Source organism: Podarcis bocagei (assembly GCF_964188305.1).
Source record: "Podarcis bocagei genome assembly, chromosome: 12".
Lineage (NCBI taxonomy): Eukaryota > Metazoa > Chordata > Lepidosauria > Squamata > Lacertidae > Podarcis > Podarcis bocagei.
In genome coordinates, this window is record NC_138137.1 from 40,076,575 (window position 1) to 40,097,634 (window position 21,060).

The 21,060-nt window shown below is 46.7% G+C and overlaps 1 protein-coding gene across 1 annotated transcript in view; it reads left to right on the forward strand.

The window, feature by feature from the left end:
* GPR158 (G protein-coupled receptor 158) overlaps positions 1–21,060 on the forward strand; it is a 128,748-nt gene that overhangs the window by 9,412 nt on the left and 98,276 nt on the right. Inside the window, exon 2 of the mRNA XM_081163148.1 lies at positions 15,763–15,868. Coding sequence (XP_081019274.1) covers positions 15,763–15,868 — 106 coding nt within the window. The remainder of the gene's footprint in view (positions 1–15,762; positions 15,869–21,060) is intronic.

Sequence of the window (21,060 nt, forward strand, 5' to 3'; positions counted from 1 at the left end):
AGTCGAAGAGCAGGTCAACCCGGTGGCTTTCAGGCTGGCGCTTCCGGAGGGTTCCAGAATGCATCCGGTGTTCCACAGATCGGTGCTCACCCCCTACAAGGCACCGCACAGGTTTCAGGAACCCGGAACGGCACCGAGTCCGCTCAGAGAAGGAACCGGGCACGCGGGAGTGGCACAGAAGGAACGCATCAACGAAGTCACGGAGATTTTGGACTCCAGATGGGGGGAAGAAGGGGTAGAATACCTTCTCGCCAAGGAGGGCACCCCGGCCAGTGCGAACAGCTGGGTGCCGGGCTACGCCTTGGACGAACCTCTGCTCAAAGACGAGTTTCATGCCCTCTTCCCACATAGACCAATGCCAGCAGAATTTTTCGACGACTGGCTTTTCACGCCAACGCTTTCTGCCAGCACGTTCCGGGGGTTCGACTCGGACGAGGACCCGATACGAGACGCCCGTTCCCCGGAGGGGTCACCCTCGGGATCTGCCTCAGAACCCTCGTATTGGTGGGACGATAGACCAGAGGAGCAGTGGCGCAGGAAGTGGCAGGAATGTCCAGGACGAGCAACGCCGCCAGGAGGAAGTGAGGGAGAGACGGACATGGATGTTTTCGGGGACGACCCTGGTTTCGAGCACGGCGGCACAGAGATGGAAGCGGAGGTGACCGTCGTCGACGAGAGCAGGGAGGCAGAACCGGGAGACTTCAGATGGAGGCCCGCCACGGGAAGCGAACTGTATCCGACGTTCGTCCCTCTGACACAGCAGCACCCAGTTCCCGCACCGGAAGGAGGGGAGGGGGGAACGGGGGGCTTCGAGGGGGGGATGGATGTCAGGGGTTCAGGAGCAGAGGCAAGGGCAAGGGAGGAAACAGAGAGCGAGGGGGAGGAGGCAGAAGAAAAGATGAGTGATGACGACGACCCGAGATCTCCGAGTCTTTCCAGTGAATCAGAAGATTCACAGAAAGGAGCACCAGTGGTCAGGGCAAGGGGGGAGCCTAGGGGGACACCCCAGGAAGATAGAGCCAGAGGGGACTCAGAGGAGAGCAGTTGGAAATCGGGACCAGCGTCACAGCCAGAGAGCAGGGAAGAGGAGGAGCGCCAGAGATCAAGCGCTGGCAGCTCGCAACAGGGGGGAGGGCACGAGTCAGGAGTGGCCACACCTCCATCGGGGAGCGAAGAAACGGTCAGACGGAAAGTGGAAGGTTGGGCGCGCGCGCCAAATTCAAATGCACAGGAAAGTGACGCAGTAGGCAGCCAGGAAAGGGAGCCAGGTCCTAAAGCCCGGCGCAAGGAGACAGGGAGTTCCGGGGGGTCGGCGTCAGAAGAATCCCGGAAGGAAGAGACCCCGGGGGGCAGAGGGACCCAGAGGAGAGCAGTCAGGCGGAAAAGGTGGAGCAGGGCTAGGATATTAAGTTGGTGCACAAGGGGCGGAGACTTAGACGTAGAGTTGCACGCAGCAGCTTGGGAATGGAAACTGTAACTCAATAAAGACTTTTACTTAATGACCGCTGGCTAGCGTGATCCTCTGTGAGCTAGGATCTTGAAGCAGCTCTGACACACACGTATTTAACATATATCTTCCACGACGAACCTGCAAAGGTTAGGTTGCTACAATAGTGCCATGACACTTTTTGTACCTATTGCCAGTAAATATAAATAATAAATAAATTTTTATTTATACCCCACCCTCCCCGGCCAGAGCCAGGCTCAGGGCGGCTAACACCAGTAAAATTACAATAAAAACATAATAGGGGGAAAAACAATTTAAAATACAGGTTAAAAATACAATTTAAAATTCAGCCTCATTTTAATAAAAGCCCATAGATCAAAACCATAAGGGGGAGGGGAAACATAAGGGTCAGACTGAGTCCAAACCAAAGGCCAGACGGGACAGCTATGTCTTGCAGGCCCTGCGGAAAGATGTCCCCTCTTGCATTTATCCCACTCAAGCGTATTGGAGGGATAGACATGTTGGCATGCAGCCAACGAAATGGGGGCAATTGGCAGGACCCCAGCTGGCTCCAGCCCACCGGACGGTGTGCCGGGTGAACTCCAGTCCTTGGTGCAGCATGAATCTGCGACCCGAGCTTCAGAAGCTAGGGCACGCTACTCAGCGGAGTAAACGCTGTGCAACAGAAGTAGCAGGAGAGGCTGTGTGAGCATATTTACAAGCAGTTTATTCAGCGTACATCAAGACAAAAGGAAACATGTCTGCTCTCCTTCGTGTCCAAAGCAAACAGCATAAGCAAAAGCTATACACAAACGGAAGTTCCCAGCAAGCTGTGCTGGAGTGTAAACAGGCATGTGACACACAACAATCATGCCTGTTCCTTAAGGTGGAACGGAACATCCCAACGAGTCATAGGTTTAAGTCCATTTTTGCCTCATGGGAAAGTTGGCGTTCAATAGATCTTTTCCAACTTAGATGGCTGTAAAAAGGGATTAGGCAAATTCATGGAGGAAAAAGGCTCACTATGGAAGCTATGTGCTGCCTCCAGGACCAGAGACACCATGCCACTGACTGCCAGTTGCTGGGGAACATCAGGAGAAAGTTATTGCCTTCATGCCCTACTTTTGGATATTCCATAAGCATGCAGTTTGCCGTTGTGGAAAACCGGGTGCTGGACTAAGTAAGCCGTTGGTCTGATTCAGCAAGGCTCTTCTTAGGCTCGCCTTATCACATCACATCTGTATTGAATATTTTCATACCATGTTATAGACTGCATTTTCTATGAGAGCCAGTGTGGTGTAGTGGTTAAGAGCGGCAGATTCGTAATCTGGGGAACCAGGTTCGCATCTCCGCTCCTCCACATGCAGCTGCTGGGTGACCTTGGGCTAGTCACACTTCTCTGAAGTCTCTCAGCCCCACTCACCTCACAGAGTGTTTGTTGTGGGGGTGGAAGGGAAAGGAGAATGTTAGCCGCTTTGAGACTCCTTTGGGTAGTGATAAAGCGGGATATCAAATCCAAACTCCTCTTCTTCTTTCTATGAACCTGGGCCTTGTAATGGACTAGATCACTTTTGGGGGGGGTGTTGCTCATGCCGCCCTCCCAGAGCCAGCCCTGCAGCACTTTGCAAAGTTGGGATCTGATCAGACACCAGCCTTTGCAAGGCAGCTCAGGGAGGGCAGCATGAGAAGGTCACAACAACCATGCACTGTTCGATCTCAGCTCCTCGAGGCTGAGGCTGGGATCGAAGGGTCCATGACGTCCTGCTCAAAATTAGCCAGGGGGCAGGTGCATCTTGCTACTGGTGTGGGTCCAGTTGCAACTACGTGTGTTTCTCCTTCTTGCACTGGGACAAGTAAATTGTTGTAAGAGCAAGCTAGAGTCAAGCAATGTAGCCGAGATAATAATTGCAGAATTGTCGGGTTGGAAGGGACTGTGAGGGTCATTTAGTCCAACCCCCTAGCGAATAGACATTCTGACATTCTGACCGCAAGCTAGATTCAAGGTGCCATTTGGCACCCAGCTTATATACCAAAGTTTTTAACACTGTTTTCACGCTGCCCTCCCTGGGCAGCTTTGCAAGGCTAGAGTCTGGTCAGATCCCAGCCTCCCAGAAACTAATTCATCTGACTTCAGTGGCTCTATGAAATTTTAAACAAGGTGTGGTTTAAAAAAAAAAAAGCATGAACATTTGTGTAAGGAAAAACATGGAGTTTACGTGAGCCTTTAGTGTCATAGGCCCAGTCCTGTGGAACTCTCTCCCAATAGAGGTTCAGTAGGCGTTTTCTGTGCCAACTTTTAAACGCCTCAACCGTGGTTTACTTGTCTTCGTTTTTAACTTGGTATGCTTTTGTTGCATAGCTTTTTGTTTTCTGTTTTAAACTGCTTTCTGTGATACAGTGGAATATAAATCCTTTTCTAAATAAATTTTATTTAGTTGCTGCCTCACATACAGGAAGGCCAAGAAGCACCAGGAGTTCTCCAATCCACAGCCTAATATTATCTCCCCACACCTATGGAGGTCATGGGTGTAATTCAATGCCAGTCCTTCTCAGAGTAGACCCAATGAAGTTAATGGGCAGGGTTAACTTATTTTTATTAGGACAGTTGAATATAAGCCCATATTTCTAGTTGAGGCAATATCTGCATGCTTTATTGGAGAGCTGAACCACTTATCTGGTTGCCTGTTTAGTGACTGGAGGGACAGAACTTCCCAGAGAATGATGTTTGGCTGTACTTGATTTGATTCAATATAATATTTCTATACTGCTTTTCCAGCAACCAAGCTGAGCTCAAGGTGGCTTTCTACAATAGCAAAGAATTAACAAATAAAAACAACACTTCCTAGTACAAAAGAAACATGCAACTAAGGTACAATGAATGGATCAAAGCAACACAAAACAGCAAAATCACGAAATTCTTGTTCTAAGCACCTTTTCCATGTGTGTGTTAGCAAATCATACAACGGAAACATAATTTTCATTTAATTCCATTCACAATCTGAAATGGTAAAAAAAAAAACCAACAGTGGGGAAAATTATACCTGTGTCATTATATCATTACGATTAATCACCACACATGCCTCTCAAAATAGGCTTTTAAATTTCCCTTTCTCTGTGTCATTGAGTGATAATGAGGCTTTTAAAAATTCCAAACTCCTCTTGTTGAGTCCCTTAAGAGTAAAAGGATGAAATATTCATCTTTCTCTCCTTAAAATGCTGCACTGAGTCTTCCCCCAGCAAAATGCCTCTTGTGAGCCATCTGTTAGGGACATATTAATGTTCTGGTTTGCCTGCTCCTTCCCATTTCACCGCTTGGAATGAGAGAAATAACCTTTCAGTACATTTTCTCACCAGACAAGCCTTCAACATTTGATATCCTTTCCAGCTTATCTTGGGGCTGCAATACTCAAAGCAAAATGTGCTACACAGATTTTTATTTTTTTTAAAGGACAGGCATTCTTCCCATTTAGGAAATGGATTGTAAAGGCTGTATTTATTTCATATTCTTCAAATGTTCCTATTTTCTAGAACCAGCCCTTGGTAAATCGCTCTCTCTCCTTTATCCCTAGATTTGTTTATTTATTGCTTTTGAGGATGCCTTGTTTTAAACTGGGTGTGGGGAACCTTTGGCCCTCCAACTGGTGCTAAACTATAACTCCCACCTGGTGGGAGTTGTAGTTCTGCAACATTTGGAGAGCCAACGGTTCCTCAAACCAGTTTTGAACATTTGTTCCTCACTCCCGCTTCCGATCTCTGTAAATTAATACTGCAATCCTATGCATGTCTGTTCAGAAGCAAGCTCCTTTAAGTTCAGTGGGGCACATTCCCAGCTAAGTGAGAATAGGATTGCTCACCATCTCTGAATAGGAGAAGGATGTTTAATTCCCTTGTATTTGTAATGTTCAGGCAGTGAGTGCATTAGTTGCTGGAGCTCACAGGAGTTGTTGTTGGCACCTGTCTATCTTGGGAAGCAATGGAGGAGCGCGCCTTTGTGGGTGAAGTCAAGCTGTTGGCAGGTTGCAGTGCCTGCTGTGGCTGTAGAGACCGATGTGGGAGAGACAAGTTTTATTGCAGCTGGGGCAGATGAAGGCGTCCAGTTGTGCTGCTGCAGATGCACCATGGCGTTTTTTCCCTCTCCACTCTTCTCCCAGCGGTTATTCCTCCTCTGGTTTCTGCTGTGGATACATGACTTGACTGCCAGTCTCCATGCGCTGCGGTTGTCCGCAAGGGATTCCCACATGGAAATGTGGGATGTTGTTAGCCTTCATGTAACGTTTGCAGACATCTTTGTAGCACAGAGTTGGTCTGCCAACGGGCCTGGTGCCTGAAGCCCGCTCCCTTTCGACCACATCCTTGGGGATCTTGCCATCTTCCATTCTGTGGACACGACCAATCCAGCATAGATATCGCTGAGACAGGGCTAGGAGAGCACATATTTGTCTGGAAATCTGTCCTGCCATGTGGCGCTGTGGGTTAAACCACAGAGCCTAGGACTTGCCAATCAGAAGGTCGGCGGTTCGAATCCCCGTGACGGGGTGAGCTCCTGTTGCTCTGTCCCTGCTCCTGCCAACCTAGCAGTTCGAAAGCATGTCAAAGTGCAAGTAGATAAATAGGTAGCGCACTGGCGGGAAGGTAAACGGCGTTTCCGTGTGCTGCTCTGGTTCGCCAGAAGCGGCTTAGTCATGCTGGCCACATGACCCGGAAGCTGTCTGCGGACAAAATGCCAGCTCTCTAGGTCAATAAAGCGAGATGAGTGCCGCAACCCCAGAGTCGGCCACGACTGGACCTCATGGTCAGGGGTCCCTTTACCTTTACCTACCATGTGATACCTCAAATCTTCCTGATGCATCACATGTGGAAGGCGTCAAGGCTCCTGATGGTTGCAGGTTGCCCATGACTCACTTCTGTAAGGCAGCGTTCTCAAGACACAGGCCTGGGTTATAGTTCAGCAACCTCTTTTGAGCTAGATGGACTCAATGGTCTTCCTAAGCTCCTGCAATGATTCAGGGGGGTTATTTTTTGGTACGGAGGTGGAGAGAATCAGACTCCCTCTCTGTCCTCCCTTCCTTCTAAACATTATGTTTTTGCATATAGAAAGCTTCGTCCTGTGCTGTTTTTCCTCTGCTGGCAGAATTCAGCCAAGCAGTAATTGAAGCGAGAAAAGACTATTTAACGAGCTCTTTTGATTAAATTACCGGGAACTCCCCAGATATGCCGTGATCTATGCCATATATCTGAAGGCGCATTAGAAACTGCCATAATCTCATTGACAAGATAGATTTCAGATCTGACTCTTGCAAACTGCTCCAAATGGTCCAGAGGGATTTCCCTTTGCAGGTGGATCTAATTCATATGCCCACATTGCTGTGCCCAGTTTTATGATTAAATTTATTTTTAGTGAAGGCTGCTGTCCTCTTTGAAATGCACGCCGGAGGGAAAAAAATGTGGTAGTAGTACATCTGCTCAGTTCTGGGAGAGAAAGCTGCCTGCATTTATGAACCGTAGGGAGGGGAATGTGTGTTCATTACATAGAATCATAGAATTGTAGAGCTGGAAGGGACCACAAGTGTCATCTATTCCAACCCCCTGCATTGCATGGATATTTTGCCCTAACATGGGGCTGAAACCCAAAATCCTGAGATTAATAGTCTCTACCGACTGAGCTACCCCATCCATAATGTGACTTGATCTAGTCTTAATGCAGATGTGGACCAGATCATAGTGTGTTGCATGGGAAAACATTTGCCGATTGGAGTTCGGATTTCTGCACTGACGTTGACTCAGAGCATGCGTTCACACATGCATTCCCAAGTCTTTTCTTTCTTTCTCAAATGTTTAATATTTTAATTTAGATCCCGCCTTTCCTCCAATGAGTTTGAGGTGGTGTATTTGGTTCTCCCCCTTCTTGTTTTATCCACAAAACAACCCTGTGAGGTAGCTTAGGCTGTAAGAGAGTGTGTATGGCTTGTCCAAGGTCACACAGTGGCTGAATGGGGATTTGAACCCTAGTTGTCCACATCTCAGTCCAGCAAGTTCCCAATCTTTACTTACATAACCACTGATTTGCACATACAGGGCTGTTTCTGAAGCACACAACCACTTTACTTGGGACAGGAGAAATCCCTGCTTCTTATTGGTAGAGAGAAAGTCCTGTGTCATAATTTACATGGCGTGGGTATGTAATTTTTCTGCTTGTGTTCTGCACTGCAGTATGCTATACCTCTGAATTAAATCATAGTTCTCCTTCATCTTGCACCATACTCTTAAGAGGATCTTCGTTTCTACAATACAATAAAACAAATGTTTCAGATTTCTTATGGCATCCAAAACAACTGTTTAAAACACCCATAAATAAATAAATAAAACTAATAAGCAAAAACAAACCCAAAACCAGATTAAAGTACATGCCAGCATTCTGCATATGTCAGTAGGCTTGCCTAAACAAAACAAAAAATGTTTTTAACAGGCACTTAAAATAATTTCTCCACATGCTGTAGTGGAGGGAAGTGCGTACCTTCCAAATGCCCTGTGAAAAACAGGACATCCTGTTTCTTTGTGCAATATCTCGGTGGCCATTTTTGGTGCTGTGATTTCATGTGCTCTTGCCCCGAGAAAGTGCTTTTTTTAGGGAGAGGGGTGGCAAAAGCGAGACTGGCTATGTGTCTCGCCCAGGAGCACACCCTGGAAGACGTGTGTCCTGGTTTTGCATTGGAAATACAGTGGTACCTCGGGTTAAGTACTTAATTCGTTCTGGAGGTCCATTCTTAACCTGAAACTGTCCTTAACCTGAGGTACCACTTTAGCTTATGGGGCTTCCTGCTGCTGCGCAATTTCTGTTCTCATCCTGAAGCAAAGTTCTTAACCCAAGGTACTATTTCTGGGTTAGCGGAGTCTGTAACCTAAAGCGTCTGTAACCTGTAACCTGTAACCTGAAGAGTCTGTAACCCGAGGTACCACTGTAGTTGGATGGTATGGAAGTGAGGGAGAAGGAAAACTCTGATCCTAAGATGGTTGGATGGCTGGATGGTTGGATGGCGCCTTGTATGCCTCTTTCCGGCAACTCCTACAACCAAGCTGGTGCCAAATGTATTGCTTTCCTTTCCTTTCGACCACATCAGTGAGGCTGAGAGGGTTTTTTGTTGTTGTCTGGGCAGCCTAGGAACCCTATACACGCTGCCCAGGTTTGCACCCCAAGGAGGCCACTTTGGTGCTGCTGTCACAGCGGTTTGACTTCACCCCTGGAGGCATGCTCCATTGAGTTTAGGGGGCCTAATTCTAACCATGGATACCCAAAAGTAGGTCTCATTGGTTCCAGTGAGATTTGGTAAGCTTGCAGCACTGGGTGCTTGTGAGAGGAGGACCCCAACTTCCCTTTGAGTGCCTTTTCAATCAAGAGCGACTCCTGACATTTATAGACTTCCTCCCCTGTCATGGTTGTAGAGGGGTTAGCTGTGTGAGTCTTTTGCAGCAAACACAGCAAGAAATCCTCTTAAGGACAAATAGATTAATTCTGGCAGGAGCTTTCGTGGTTTAGACCTGGATGCATGAAGTGTTTGTCTCAGTGGGTTGACATATATACATACAGACACATGGATAAAGAGAGAGACAGTGTGAATAGCGAGGCCAAATGAAATGTAAGCGCTCTAGCCTTTATGACATATCTGTGCAAAGCTCAAATGTGCACAATATAAGCATGGCGGCCATACACAACAGCCGTAATTGGAGGTAACGCAGTCTTCCTAGCTCTGCTGAGCAACCTTATTGTATTGCCAAGCAGCCAATTACTGCTGTTGTGCTTCTAGCTGAATCTAGCTGTTCTAGATGGAATCTACAGCAAGGAGAAAGATGATTTTCCACTGAGAGATTTTTGCATTCTGCAAGTGTTCCATGCCCTCCAACCATCAGTGTGGCATAGTGCCTGGGCTGGTGTAGTGGTTAGAGTGCTGGACTAGAACCTGGAAGACCAGGGTTTGAATCCCACTTCAGCCACAAAGCTCACTGGGTTACTTTGAGCCAATCGCTCGCTCTCAGCTTAAACTACCTCGTGCAGACCTTCCAAGTGTTGCTATTTTCCAAGAACAGTCCTGGATTTACAGAAGCTGTCCCGGTTTCTGATTTAGTCCCAGAGTGTCCCGCTTTTCCTTAGGACGTCCCTATTTTCATTGGAGAAATGTTGAAAGGTATGCCTCATGGGGTTGTTGTGAGTATAAAAAGTAGAAGAGATGTATGCCATATATAAATAATGTAATATAAAAAATAACTAATAATACGATAGGTCAGTCGTTCCCAAACTTATTTTCCTTCACAGATGACTTGAAAATTGCTGAGGGTCTTGCTGGACCTCTTAATGATTGTTCTGCCTGTTGTAGCAATTGTGATGCCCTGTGCTAGATGCTAAACTATTTTTAATTGTATTTTCATTGCTTCTTTTATTTCTTATATTGTATTCTATTGCATCGCACGTTGCATGCTACAGATTTTAGATTGCAATGCAATAAAATACAATATAAGAAGCAAAAAAGGGAAATAAAGCAATATAATACAATTAGAAATCAGAACGAACATTTAATGTGTATATGCTGCGGATCACATGAATGAAGCTTGCAGACCACTAGTGGCCCATGGACCACAGTTTGGGAGTCTTTGAATCCCACACCACCTAATATTAACCTCCATGTTTTAACAACTGCTGAAGGAACAAAGGGAACTGCCTTATGCTGCGTCAGACCATTGGTATATTTTGCTCAATATTGCCTACACTGACTGGCAGTGTCTTTCCAGGGTTTTAGGCAGGAGTCTCTCCCAGCCCTACCTGGAGACCCAGGGATTGAACCTGGGACCTTCTGCCTCCAAGGGGGCTGCTCCGCCCCTGAGCTATGGCCCTTCCCCCTGTGTTTCATTTAGCACCTGCTCCTCTGTCTCACCTTTCTCCCAAACGATGCTACCTGCCCTGCAACACGGGGTTTGTAATAACAGGCTTGTCTTTCTGGCCTCTTGTATGGATTGCTCTGATTTAATGAATTTGATTTGCTCTGGACACTTGATCTTGCTATAGTTTATTCTCAGCCTGGGATAGCTCAGTTGGTAGAGCCCCAGACTCTTAATCTCAGGGCCATGGGTTCAAGCCCCATGTTGGGCAAAAGATACGTGCATTGCAGGGGGTTGGACTGCATGACCCTTGTGGTCCCTTTCAACTCAGAATTCTACGATTCTGGGATCAATGTGAATAGCTGCAACATATCTGTTGGTGGGCATTCAAACTACTAAGTTTGTAGTACTTCATGCTAGCAGTGTAAATAATAATAATAATGATGATGATAGACATTGGGGAGCTAGCTTTCTGTGGGCAAAATGTGCTATACGAATGTCAGATGGTCTTCAATTACCTTCGTTGGTTCGTTTTGAATACCGAATTCTGAAAAGCGCTACTGCCAGTCTCAGTGACTATCAGGCTGATCTAATGCTGCTGACAAGCCAAATTGTACTTATCGTGCATTTAACTTCTTATGTCCTGACCAAACATCTGGACAGCACAGTTAATACGGCGCCTGCTTAGTAGGTTAATAGATAATTCATTTTTAGGTTTTTAATTCTATTTGGTCATGGAGGTTTCAAGATAAGCTGTGATGCATTATTATTTCTTCTCTCAAAAGTAAAAAAAGAATAACAGTGCAAGGTAAAAATCTCAATACAAACTCAAATAAATCCACTACCCATCCTGGGCAAACCTCATCCAACACTAAATATTTTCCTATTTCACCTCCTTTGGCTACTTCTGCCCACTGTGTTTTACATCCAATATTCTGTTGAATACCCAGCCTCCTTCATGTACTAAAGTGGTACCCCTCTGTTTGTTTCTGATGCTACTGTCTCTCTACCTTGTTCCTGATCCTCCCTCTCTAATTTAAGCTCCTCAATTCCCACCTCCTTTAAATACACTGAAGGAAGTAATCTTCAAATACGTGAACAGGCCTTTTTGGCCGTGTGTGCATTACTGGCTTAAAACGCAGTGAGGTTGTTCTTTTCTTTTGGCTGCGTTTCAAAACTGTGTTTGTACATGGTTGTACAGATCAGCATGGTTTTCTGTGTATCTTAAGCTGCCTGCTGTATGTCCACATCAGGATGGAGGGATGTATTCAGCCAATGAGCAGGTCTCGATTGGGATCAAAACTGGTTTGGTGCATCAGAATGCAGTATTTCACAAGAAACAACAGGGTGGATGTGGATTGTGGTTGTTGTCATGTGCACACGGCTTCCCAACCCAGTGGTGGGGAGAGCACTAGATGTAGAGTAAATGGGAGTGTGTAGACAGCCTTACTCTGCTGCTTCAGAAGCCTAGGGATTGATCAAATTGGCTTCATTTACAGGAGGATAGGAGAAATATGTTGACAGTAAGAGCAATTCGACAATGGAGTCAATTACCTAGAGCAGGGGTAGCCAACATGGTGCCGTCCAGTTGATGTTGTACTATAGTTCCCATCAGCCTTAGCAAAGATGGCCAAGGGTCAGGAACGGTGAGAGTTGTAGCCCAGTTGGAGAGCACCATGTTGGCTATCCCTGACTGGAGGTTTTCAGCCACCTGCCAGCAATGCTCTACTGATGGATTTCCAGCATTGAGCCAGGGGGTTTAGTGGCCCACTTCCAGGAGTCACCTGGAGCAGCTGAAATTCTCCACACCTGTTCCTCAGATGTGCCATCATTTCTTGGCTCCTGGTCCTGTGCCTTCACAGTCACAACTTGAACTGCAGATATTACCAAACCTTTCTTACCACGAGAAGCCTCAAATCATTCTTGATATTTTTATTTATTAAATTTGTATATCATCCTTCACCCAAAGATCCCAGGTTCACAGCAGGAAAAAAAATACAAAACCAGGACATAAAATATTTAATAAAACAAAAAACCTCCACCAATAACCTGCCTCTTCATCTCAGGGCGGTTCACAAGAATATAATAAATGAAATTCCACCTAACTGCATGAAAATGTCCCTGGTCTTCCTGACCTTAGAAATGTGTAATTTGTGAGTTATGTTATGTTGAAGCCCTGTAGTGTCCTCCATTTCTGAGCCAAAGAAATTCTCGTTGTAGCCAGCATCCATGTCAAAAGTTCCTTAATAATAATAATAATAATAATAAATTTGGTAAAATTAAGTTTGGTAAAATTGCTGTTGGATCATCCCACAAGTTCAAAAGGGCAGCTTGTGGGGAGGCTTGGATGGGGCATTTAACTTTTAAAATATTTCTCCAAAAACATTGGCCTGAAATTCAGATGCCAGAAGTATCTGAGTTGTATTCAAGGGCAGCCCTGTATTGAGCAGGGAGTTATGAAAGCATGAGTCAGCATTGAAAAATCCTCTCTATTCAAGAAGGGATGAGTCTACACAATAAACACAGAAGATAAAAAGCACTTCTGGCCCCCACAGCAAACCTGTTTATTGAAAAGCAGGTCAAGCAGGACTCTTAGGCTCTGTACCTGTAGTTGGTTAAGTAATTCTAAGCCTTCTGATTCAATCAAGAACATTCTGCAAAGGGAGCCAATTCCACAAATGGCTCATAAATCTAATTGACTAATATTGGATTGCATCCAGTGTTTGTCATAAGCAGAGTAGGTATGCCCACTGAAATCAATGGGCGCGAGAAGTCCTGTGGATAGCTCAGTTGGTAAAGCATGAGATTCGTAATCTCAGGGTTGTGGGTTTGAGCCCCACATTGGGCAAAAGATTCCTACATTGCAGGGGGTTGTACTAGATGACCCTCGTAGTCCCTTCCAACTCTACAATTCTATGATTCTATGACTAACCAAAGTCCATTGATTTCAATGGGTCTGTTCAGAGGAGATATTAGCTGAATACAACTCCTATTAGAGTACAGTGGTACCCCGCAAGACGAACGCCTCGCGAGACGAAAAACTCGCAAAACGAAAGGTTTTTTCGTTTTCGAGTTGCCTTGCAAGACGAATTTCCCTATGGGCTTGCTTCGCAAAACGAAGCTTGCCCCGGGGACAGCGGGTCTTCTCTTTTGAAGCAAGGGGCGGCCGGGAGATCGCTTCTCCCCACCGCCCCTTGCTTCAAAAGAGGTCCGGGGGCAGCGGGAAGCGCTCCTGCTGCCCCCGGACCTCTTTTGAAGCAAGCGGCTGCGCTTCTCCCCGCAGCCGCTTGCTTCAAAAGAGGTCCCGGACCTCTTTTAAAGCAAGCGGCTGCGGGGAGATCGCTTCTCTCCGCAGCCGCTTGCTTCAAAAGAGGTCCGGGGGCAGCGGGAGCGCTTCCTGCTGCCCCCGGACCTCTTTTGAAGCAAGGGGCGGTGGGGAGAAGCGATCTCCCTGTGCTCCGAAGCCGGGCGGGGGGGTGGTGGGAACACCTGCCCCAGCCACCCCGCTTCGGAACGCTGCTCCGAAGCGGGGTGGGGGGGCGGGAGCACCTGCCCCAGCCGCCCGGCTTCGTAGTGCTGCTGCGAAGCCGGGCGGGGGGTGGGAACACCTGCCCCAGCCACCCCGCTTCGGAACGCTGCTCCGAAGCGGGGTGGGGGGGGCGGGAGCACCTGCCCCAGCCGCCGGGCTTCGTAGCGCTGCTGCGAAGCCGGGCGGGGGGTGGGAACACCTGCCCCAGCCACCCCGCTTCGGAACGCTGCTCCGAAGCGGGGTGGGGGGGGGCGGGAGCACCTGCCCCAGCCGCCAGGCTTCGTAGCGCTGCTGCGAAGCCGGGCGGGGGGTGGGAACACCTGCCCCAACCACCCCGCTTCGGAACGCTGCTCCGAAGCGGGGTGGGGGGGCGGGAGCACCTGCCCCAGCCGCCGGGCTTCGTAGCGCTGCTGCGAAGCCGGGCGGGGGGTGGGAACACCTGCCCCAGCCACCCCGCTTCGGAACGCTGCTCCGAAGCGGGGTGGGGGGGCGGGAGCACCTGCCCCAGCCGCCGGGCTTCGTAGCGCTGCTGCGAAGCCGGGCGGGGGGTGGGAACACCTGCCCCAGCCACCCCGCTTCGGAACGCTGCTCCGAAGCGGGGTGGGGGGGGCGGGAGCACCTGCCCCAGCCGCCGGGCTTCGTAGCGCTGCTGCGAAGCCGGGCGGGGGGTGGGGGTGGGAACACCTTCTGAAGGCGGGCGGGGGGCGAAAGTCTTTGTCCCCCCCTGCCTGCCTTCCCAGGGGCTTTTAAATCGCCCCGGACAGCGGAGAAGTCCTCCGCTGTCCGGGGCGATTTTAAAATGCCGCCCGCCAGCATTTTAAGATCGCCCGGAGAGCGGAGAAGTCCTCCGCTGTCCCAGGGTTTTTTAAAATGCTGGGGGTGAGAAGAAAAGCCCTTGTCTCCCCCCCCCCCAGCCTTAAGAGGTCCGGGGACAGACTGTCCCCGGACCTGGTCTGAAGGCGGTTTCCCTAGGAACGCATTAATTGATTTTCAATGCATTCTTATGGGAAACCGTGCATCGCAAGACGAAAAAACCGCAAGACGAAGAGACTTGCGGAACGAATTAATTTCGTCTTGCGAGGCACCACTGTACTGTGAAAATTGTGAAATCTGCTTGATGCAGATTTATGTGATACTGGCAGCTATTGACAATGGCGGAAACAAAGCGGAATGGCTCTCTTCCAGCTTAACATCTCATGTCGAGCAACACATGAGCTGATGATGATTCAGAGAAGGCTTAAGAGTCGACTGGGAGCTTGTTGTGATGTTGTTTTCAGACTGTAATGGAGAGACTGAATAGGTTAGACTGGGCCAACATCTGTGGGATGGGTAGGAGTACACAAGCTTTTGAAATGAAGAACGGCACAAAACATAAAGCATTTGCAGCTATCCACTAATGTATAACAGCCCACTAAAAAGCTATCCTTTTTACCCCTGGTACTAATAACCAGAGCAAGTTTGGCACTCATTATCAGAACCAACTTAGTGAGATGATTGGTGTGTATGGATTTAACAGTGCTTAGCTGAATTTTTTTTTAGGTGTTATTTTGTTAATGTTGTTAACATTGCTTTATAGAAATGCTATATTGATTTGTTAATCATATAATATGACCTATGCTGTAAATTTCTTGTTTAGCTTATATTCTGGTTGCTGTTTTGTTACTAGTGTTTTATAGATTGCAGTTGTTTTATTCATGCTTTGTTAATTATATTATATGATTTATGCTGTATTTATGATGTTCTGCTGTTATTTACTGTTTGTTAGTATCCTAGAAATACAGTACATCAAATCAAATAACTATAGCTTTTCATAAATGCAATTAAGATTCAGCACTAAATTCCCGCCATTTTTAACAGTGAAAGGAAAATGGTGTGTTGAATCTATGTGAATTAATGGCATTTCTTATTCTTCTTCCAGGGGTGTTGTGAAAGTGGACATAAACTTACAAAAAGTGGACATTGACCAATGTTCAAATGAGGGCTGGTTTTCAGGAACTCACACATGCCACTTAAATAGCTCTGAGGTAAGGAAACGTACCTTAATCTCAATGAATGATGTATTCTACCATGTTTCGCTTTGATTTCCACATTGCAAGTCTTGACCTTATTTTCCTGCTTTTTAAATGGGAATAAGCTTCCCACACAAGATGGACCGTACAAGCTTTCAGTGGCAGCGAACTGTAGAACAAGGTAACTTTGTGGTTGGCAACTGCTGTTCCTTCACCCAAGCCATAGAAGGCTCTTGTAATAAATGGGCTGAACTTTCTATTTTGGGCATATATCTAGTAATCACTTTTAAATGCATGTGCACAAATATATGTGCATGCACACCCACCCACATGATTCATGTATAGCCAGACCTGTTGTCCTTTATTTCAGTGCTAAACATACAAGGAAATGCACATAAAAACTCCCAACAACACATGTAGGAAAATATTAGCTTGGTTTGAATGTAACACTAAGCCAAACTATGGCTTAGTGAGAACAAGCAAGTGTGCTGGTACACATTGGGAAAATTGTGGCTACTTTGCTCCTCGCATACTCTTGCTGATGCTCTTGTATTGTTTTAAGCAAACCTCGTAATTGAGGTTTGTTCTTGGCTTACTGCTCGTGGTTTGTTGGGGGAGACAAACCATGAGCTCAGATTTGCATGTAATGCTGAGACAAACCATGGTTTAGCTCCTGGTAGCAGTGCGTTTAGTTGCGTGATTATATATGTATCAGAACTATTTGATCAGAACTAAACCCTACTGAATTCAATGAGATTTTCTCCCCTGGGGCCAACATGGTACCTCCAGATGTCGATGGACTGCCACCTCCATCATCCCTGACCATTTACTACCAGGCGTGGGCTGCTGGGAGATGTATTTAGACAACATCTGGGGTGGTACCTTGTTGACTGCTCCTGATCTACGGGATTCTAACCACGTGCCTGGGTTGGACCTTGAATGTAGTAGGCATGTATTTAAGTTACAACTTTGGATGCATGACTGGTTTTCAGGAGTATGCTTGTAGCATGTAGCTTGATTCTGCTTACTTGGAAGTAGACATTGTGTTCAAGAGTACTCCCCTCCTAAGCAAGAGTGTAGCGTACTCAGTGGTATTCAGCCTATTTGGACTGGTAGGGTGGAAGACAGGGAGATCAACTGTAGGTGGTGCTAGAGCCAGTGACAGGCAGAGCCAACAAATTCTAGTGTTGTCCCCGTCCTCCTCCCTACCAGGTTCTACAACGGCAACACTGAGAGTGACGAGGACGAAGCTGACAGACAGGGCCACCCCCTGAACTTGCTGTTAAGTAAGAAGGCAGGGAAGTGAGGGCTGGCTGAGGGTAGACTGAGGGCCTCATTTGCTCAAATGGATCAACCTCCGGTGGAAATAGTGTATTTTTCTCTCCATAAGATGCACCTTTTTCCTCCTAAAAAGTAAGGGGAAATGTCTGTGCGTCTTATGGAGCGAATGTGTGGTCGATCGCTGGCTCCCTTTCCAGTCCCGCCCAGGCCTCCATTGTTGAATGTTCTGCAGACGGAGGCTGTCTGTTTCCCCAGCGACATGTGACTGGCTGATTAGATTATCTGTCTTGAAACTGTAGAAATGGTTTCCTTTCCTTTCTTAAAGAAGCTGCAGAACTGTGAGCTGGACCCCATAAAAACAGGATTTTTCCCCTTTGCAAAGGAAGCTGCACAACTTTGAGCTGATCCTCAAAAAAACAGGGCTCCCTTTCCTCCTCTAAAAACTAGGTGCGTCTTATGGTCAGGTGCGTCTTATGGAGCATAAATACGGTATTTCAGCTGTAGAAAAGAAAGACCAGGAGGGAGGTGTCCATAACGTAGCAGAATGAAGAAAGAACAGCAAGGCAAATTCTGTGGGGAAGGTCCTTAGCATCTGCTTTGCACCAGAAGGTCCCAGGTTCAATCCCTGGCATCTCCAGGTAGGGCTGGGAGGGACCCTTCCTGAAATCCTGGAGAGATTCTCCCAGTGTAGTCAATCCTGTGCTATCAAGCCAACTCAGTATAAGGCAGCTTCCTATGCTCTTCGACCCTGATCAGTCACTTATCAACCATTTGCTGTAACTCTTTGCTTTTGGCTAGCTGCACATGAAAGAGTTTGGGTTCACGTAAGGATCAGCATCTTTCATAGACTTCCAAAATCCTGCCTCCTATTTTGGTTTTAAGAAAAACAACAACTAAGCAAAAGCCTGTTACTTGTGAACGATCTGAACGCTATAAATAGCTGTAATTATCTTCCGCATACAGCCTGAGTGATGGAGAACATAAGAAACACAATTAATTATAGCAGAAACAAATCAACCCTCATATTTTTTTTTATTTTTTAAGTTGACAATACAGTAGTACCTCGGGTTACATACGCTTCAGGTTACATACGCTTCAAGTTACAGACCCCGCTAATCCAGAAATAGTGCTTCAGGTTAAGAATTTTGCTTCAGGATGAGAACAGAAATCGTGCTCCGGCAGCGGGGCGACAGCGGGAGGCCCCATTAGCTAAAGTGGTGCTTCAGGTTAAGAACGGTTTCAGGTTAAGAACAGACCTCCAGAACGAATTAAGTTCTTAACCTGAGGTACCACTGTACTGTCATCCTGGTCATGGCCACCAGAGACCCCGTTTGCCCTTCTCATCCTGCATATTTGTAAATATAGTGAATATTGCAAAAAATAAATAAATCCATATGTCTCTAGTGATTTACACCTTCAAAAGAAGTCAGAATCTAGGTGACACTGTCCAGTACTCAACTCAGTGGTGGGGGGCCAGGGCCCCCCAGACCCAATACATTTTATAGTGGTCTCCTTTTTTAGGGGGTATGGGAAGCGTGATTTGTATACAATTGAGGGCAGTCAGGCAGTTGGAGCTTGTGAGTCTTACAAAGTCTTTCCAAGCTCTTCCTCCATACTTGGATTGTTGCCATTCCCAAGGGCATTCTCAATGGTGACAATATAATTATTATTAATAATTTTTATTTATTATTAAATTTGTATACCTTCATCCAAATATCACAGGGTGGTTCACGACATAAAAATACAAAATGGGAACACAAAATACACAATAAAACGAAACAAACCAATAACCCCCCTCCCCCCACAAACACATTTAAAAGACCATAGAATAGTCAGTTCCTTTCACGAGCTGCAGAAAAGGGTTTCTTTTGAATTTCTCATTTCCCTAGAGTTGACCTCTATCGGGGGATGCCTTTGCCAGGGGAAAAGATAAGAGGTGGCAAACTTTAAAAATGCGCTGCCGAAATGAAATCCTTCTCCTGGAGCTGACATTTAGATTTGGTCCTGGAATTCCATTCGGGAGCATCTGAAGAGTGAATCTGCTCTTGGCTCTTAATTGTTTTGCGTGCAGAATAAATTCCAGTGCAGGTCTGCTGCTTGAGTTGTTTTTAGATCTCAGGAGCATGATGGAAAGCATGACAGGATGTAAGAAAGCAGGAGATCATGAATGATGCATAAGGATGTCTGCAGTTCCTGAGCATTTCACCCTTAAAACTAGAACTCAGCTTTGTTTATTTCTCTGGGCCAAGCTAGACTGTAGTTGCCTTTTTTTAAGGTGCTTTTTTGCATACTTGAATGGTGTGACCAAGTGGATGTGGTAAAACAGATTAAAACACCTTTAATGAGGTAGGAAGGGATGCGGGTGGTGCTGTAGGTTAAACCACAGAGCCTAGGACTTGCCGATCAGAAGGTCGGCAGTTAGAATCCCCGCGACGGGGTGAGCTCCCGTTGCTTGGTCCCTGCTCCTGCCAACCTAGAAGTTCAAAAGCACACCAGTGCAAGTAGATAAATAGGTACCACTCCGGCGGGAAGGTAAACGGCGTTTTCGTGCGCTGCTCTGGTTCGCCAGAAGCAGCTTAGTCATGCTGGCCACATGACCCAGAAGCTGTATGCCAGCTCCCTCGGCCAATAAAGCGAGATGAGCGCCACAACCCCAGAGTCGGTCACAACTGGACCTAATGGTCAGGGGTCCCTTTACTGTTACTTTAATGAGGTAGGCTCTATCTAGCAAAAGCTGGGGCCCAGGTCAGTTTGCAGTGCTGGGTGGGGGAACTTGGGGAGTAAGGATCAGTTTAACTTCTCTTGCAGCCAAACCAGGCATGGCACCACTCAAGCAATTTGCCATGGCATGAATGGTTTTCAAAGTAAATAGCAGCCACTTGGGGCTGGGGCTATAGCGCTCCAGATGATGATGGACTATAGCCCTGCTGTCTGGAGCTGATGGGAGTTGGAGCCTAGCAGCCTCCAGGTTGGGGTGTGTGTCGCAGGCTCCCTATTGCTTCCTTTGGAAGAGGAGACCTAGGCAATCCCCTCTTACAGACTGGGTGATGAAAGGGGCTCGGAATTAAAAATAAAACAAAATATAGAATTCTTTCTTCATTGGCGAGGCTGAATCCAGAGCATTTTCCACCCTCTCTCACCTTTTCTTCCACCTTTATCTTAAGGTTGTGAGCTCAAAGTGTTTAGCACTCAAAGGGCCCACCACCAGTAGAACCATAGAATCACAGAATTGTAGAGTTGGAAGGGACCCAAATGGTCATCTAGTTCAAACACCTGCAGTACAGGAATCTCAGCTAAAGCGTCCATGACAGATGGCCATCCAACCTCTGCTTAAAAGCCTCCAAGGAAGGAGAGTCCTCCACCTCCAAAAGGAGTCCATTCCACTGTCAAACAACTCTGTCAAAAGGTTTTCCCTGGTGTTTACTTGGAATCTCCTTTCTTGTAACTTGACGCCATTGGTTCAATTCCTACCGTCCACAACAGGACTAAACAAGCTTGTTCCATCTTCCATACGACAGCCCTTGAGATATCTGAAAATGGCTATCATATCTCCTCTCAGTCTCCTCTTTTCCAGTAGTTAAAATGACATTAATATGATTATTTTGCTATTATGCTTTGTATTATGTTTTTATTATTATGCTGCATAGTCTATGTTCTTAATGTTGTACACCGCCCTGGGGTCTTTGGATAAAGGGTGGTATATAAATTGAATTAAGAACAATATCAAAGGAGTGCTTCCTCTCTTCTGTTATGTAGGAACTGGGTTGCTGCAAATTCTAGTGGAACTCTCAATAGGAATGTTGCATTGGTACCTTAGGAATGGATGCTTCACCTGGAAGTAGCCTTTAATCAGGTGTGAGGAACCTTTGGGCCTTCAGAAGCTGCTGAACTACAACTCCCATCATCCCTGACCAGTGGCCATGGTT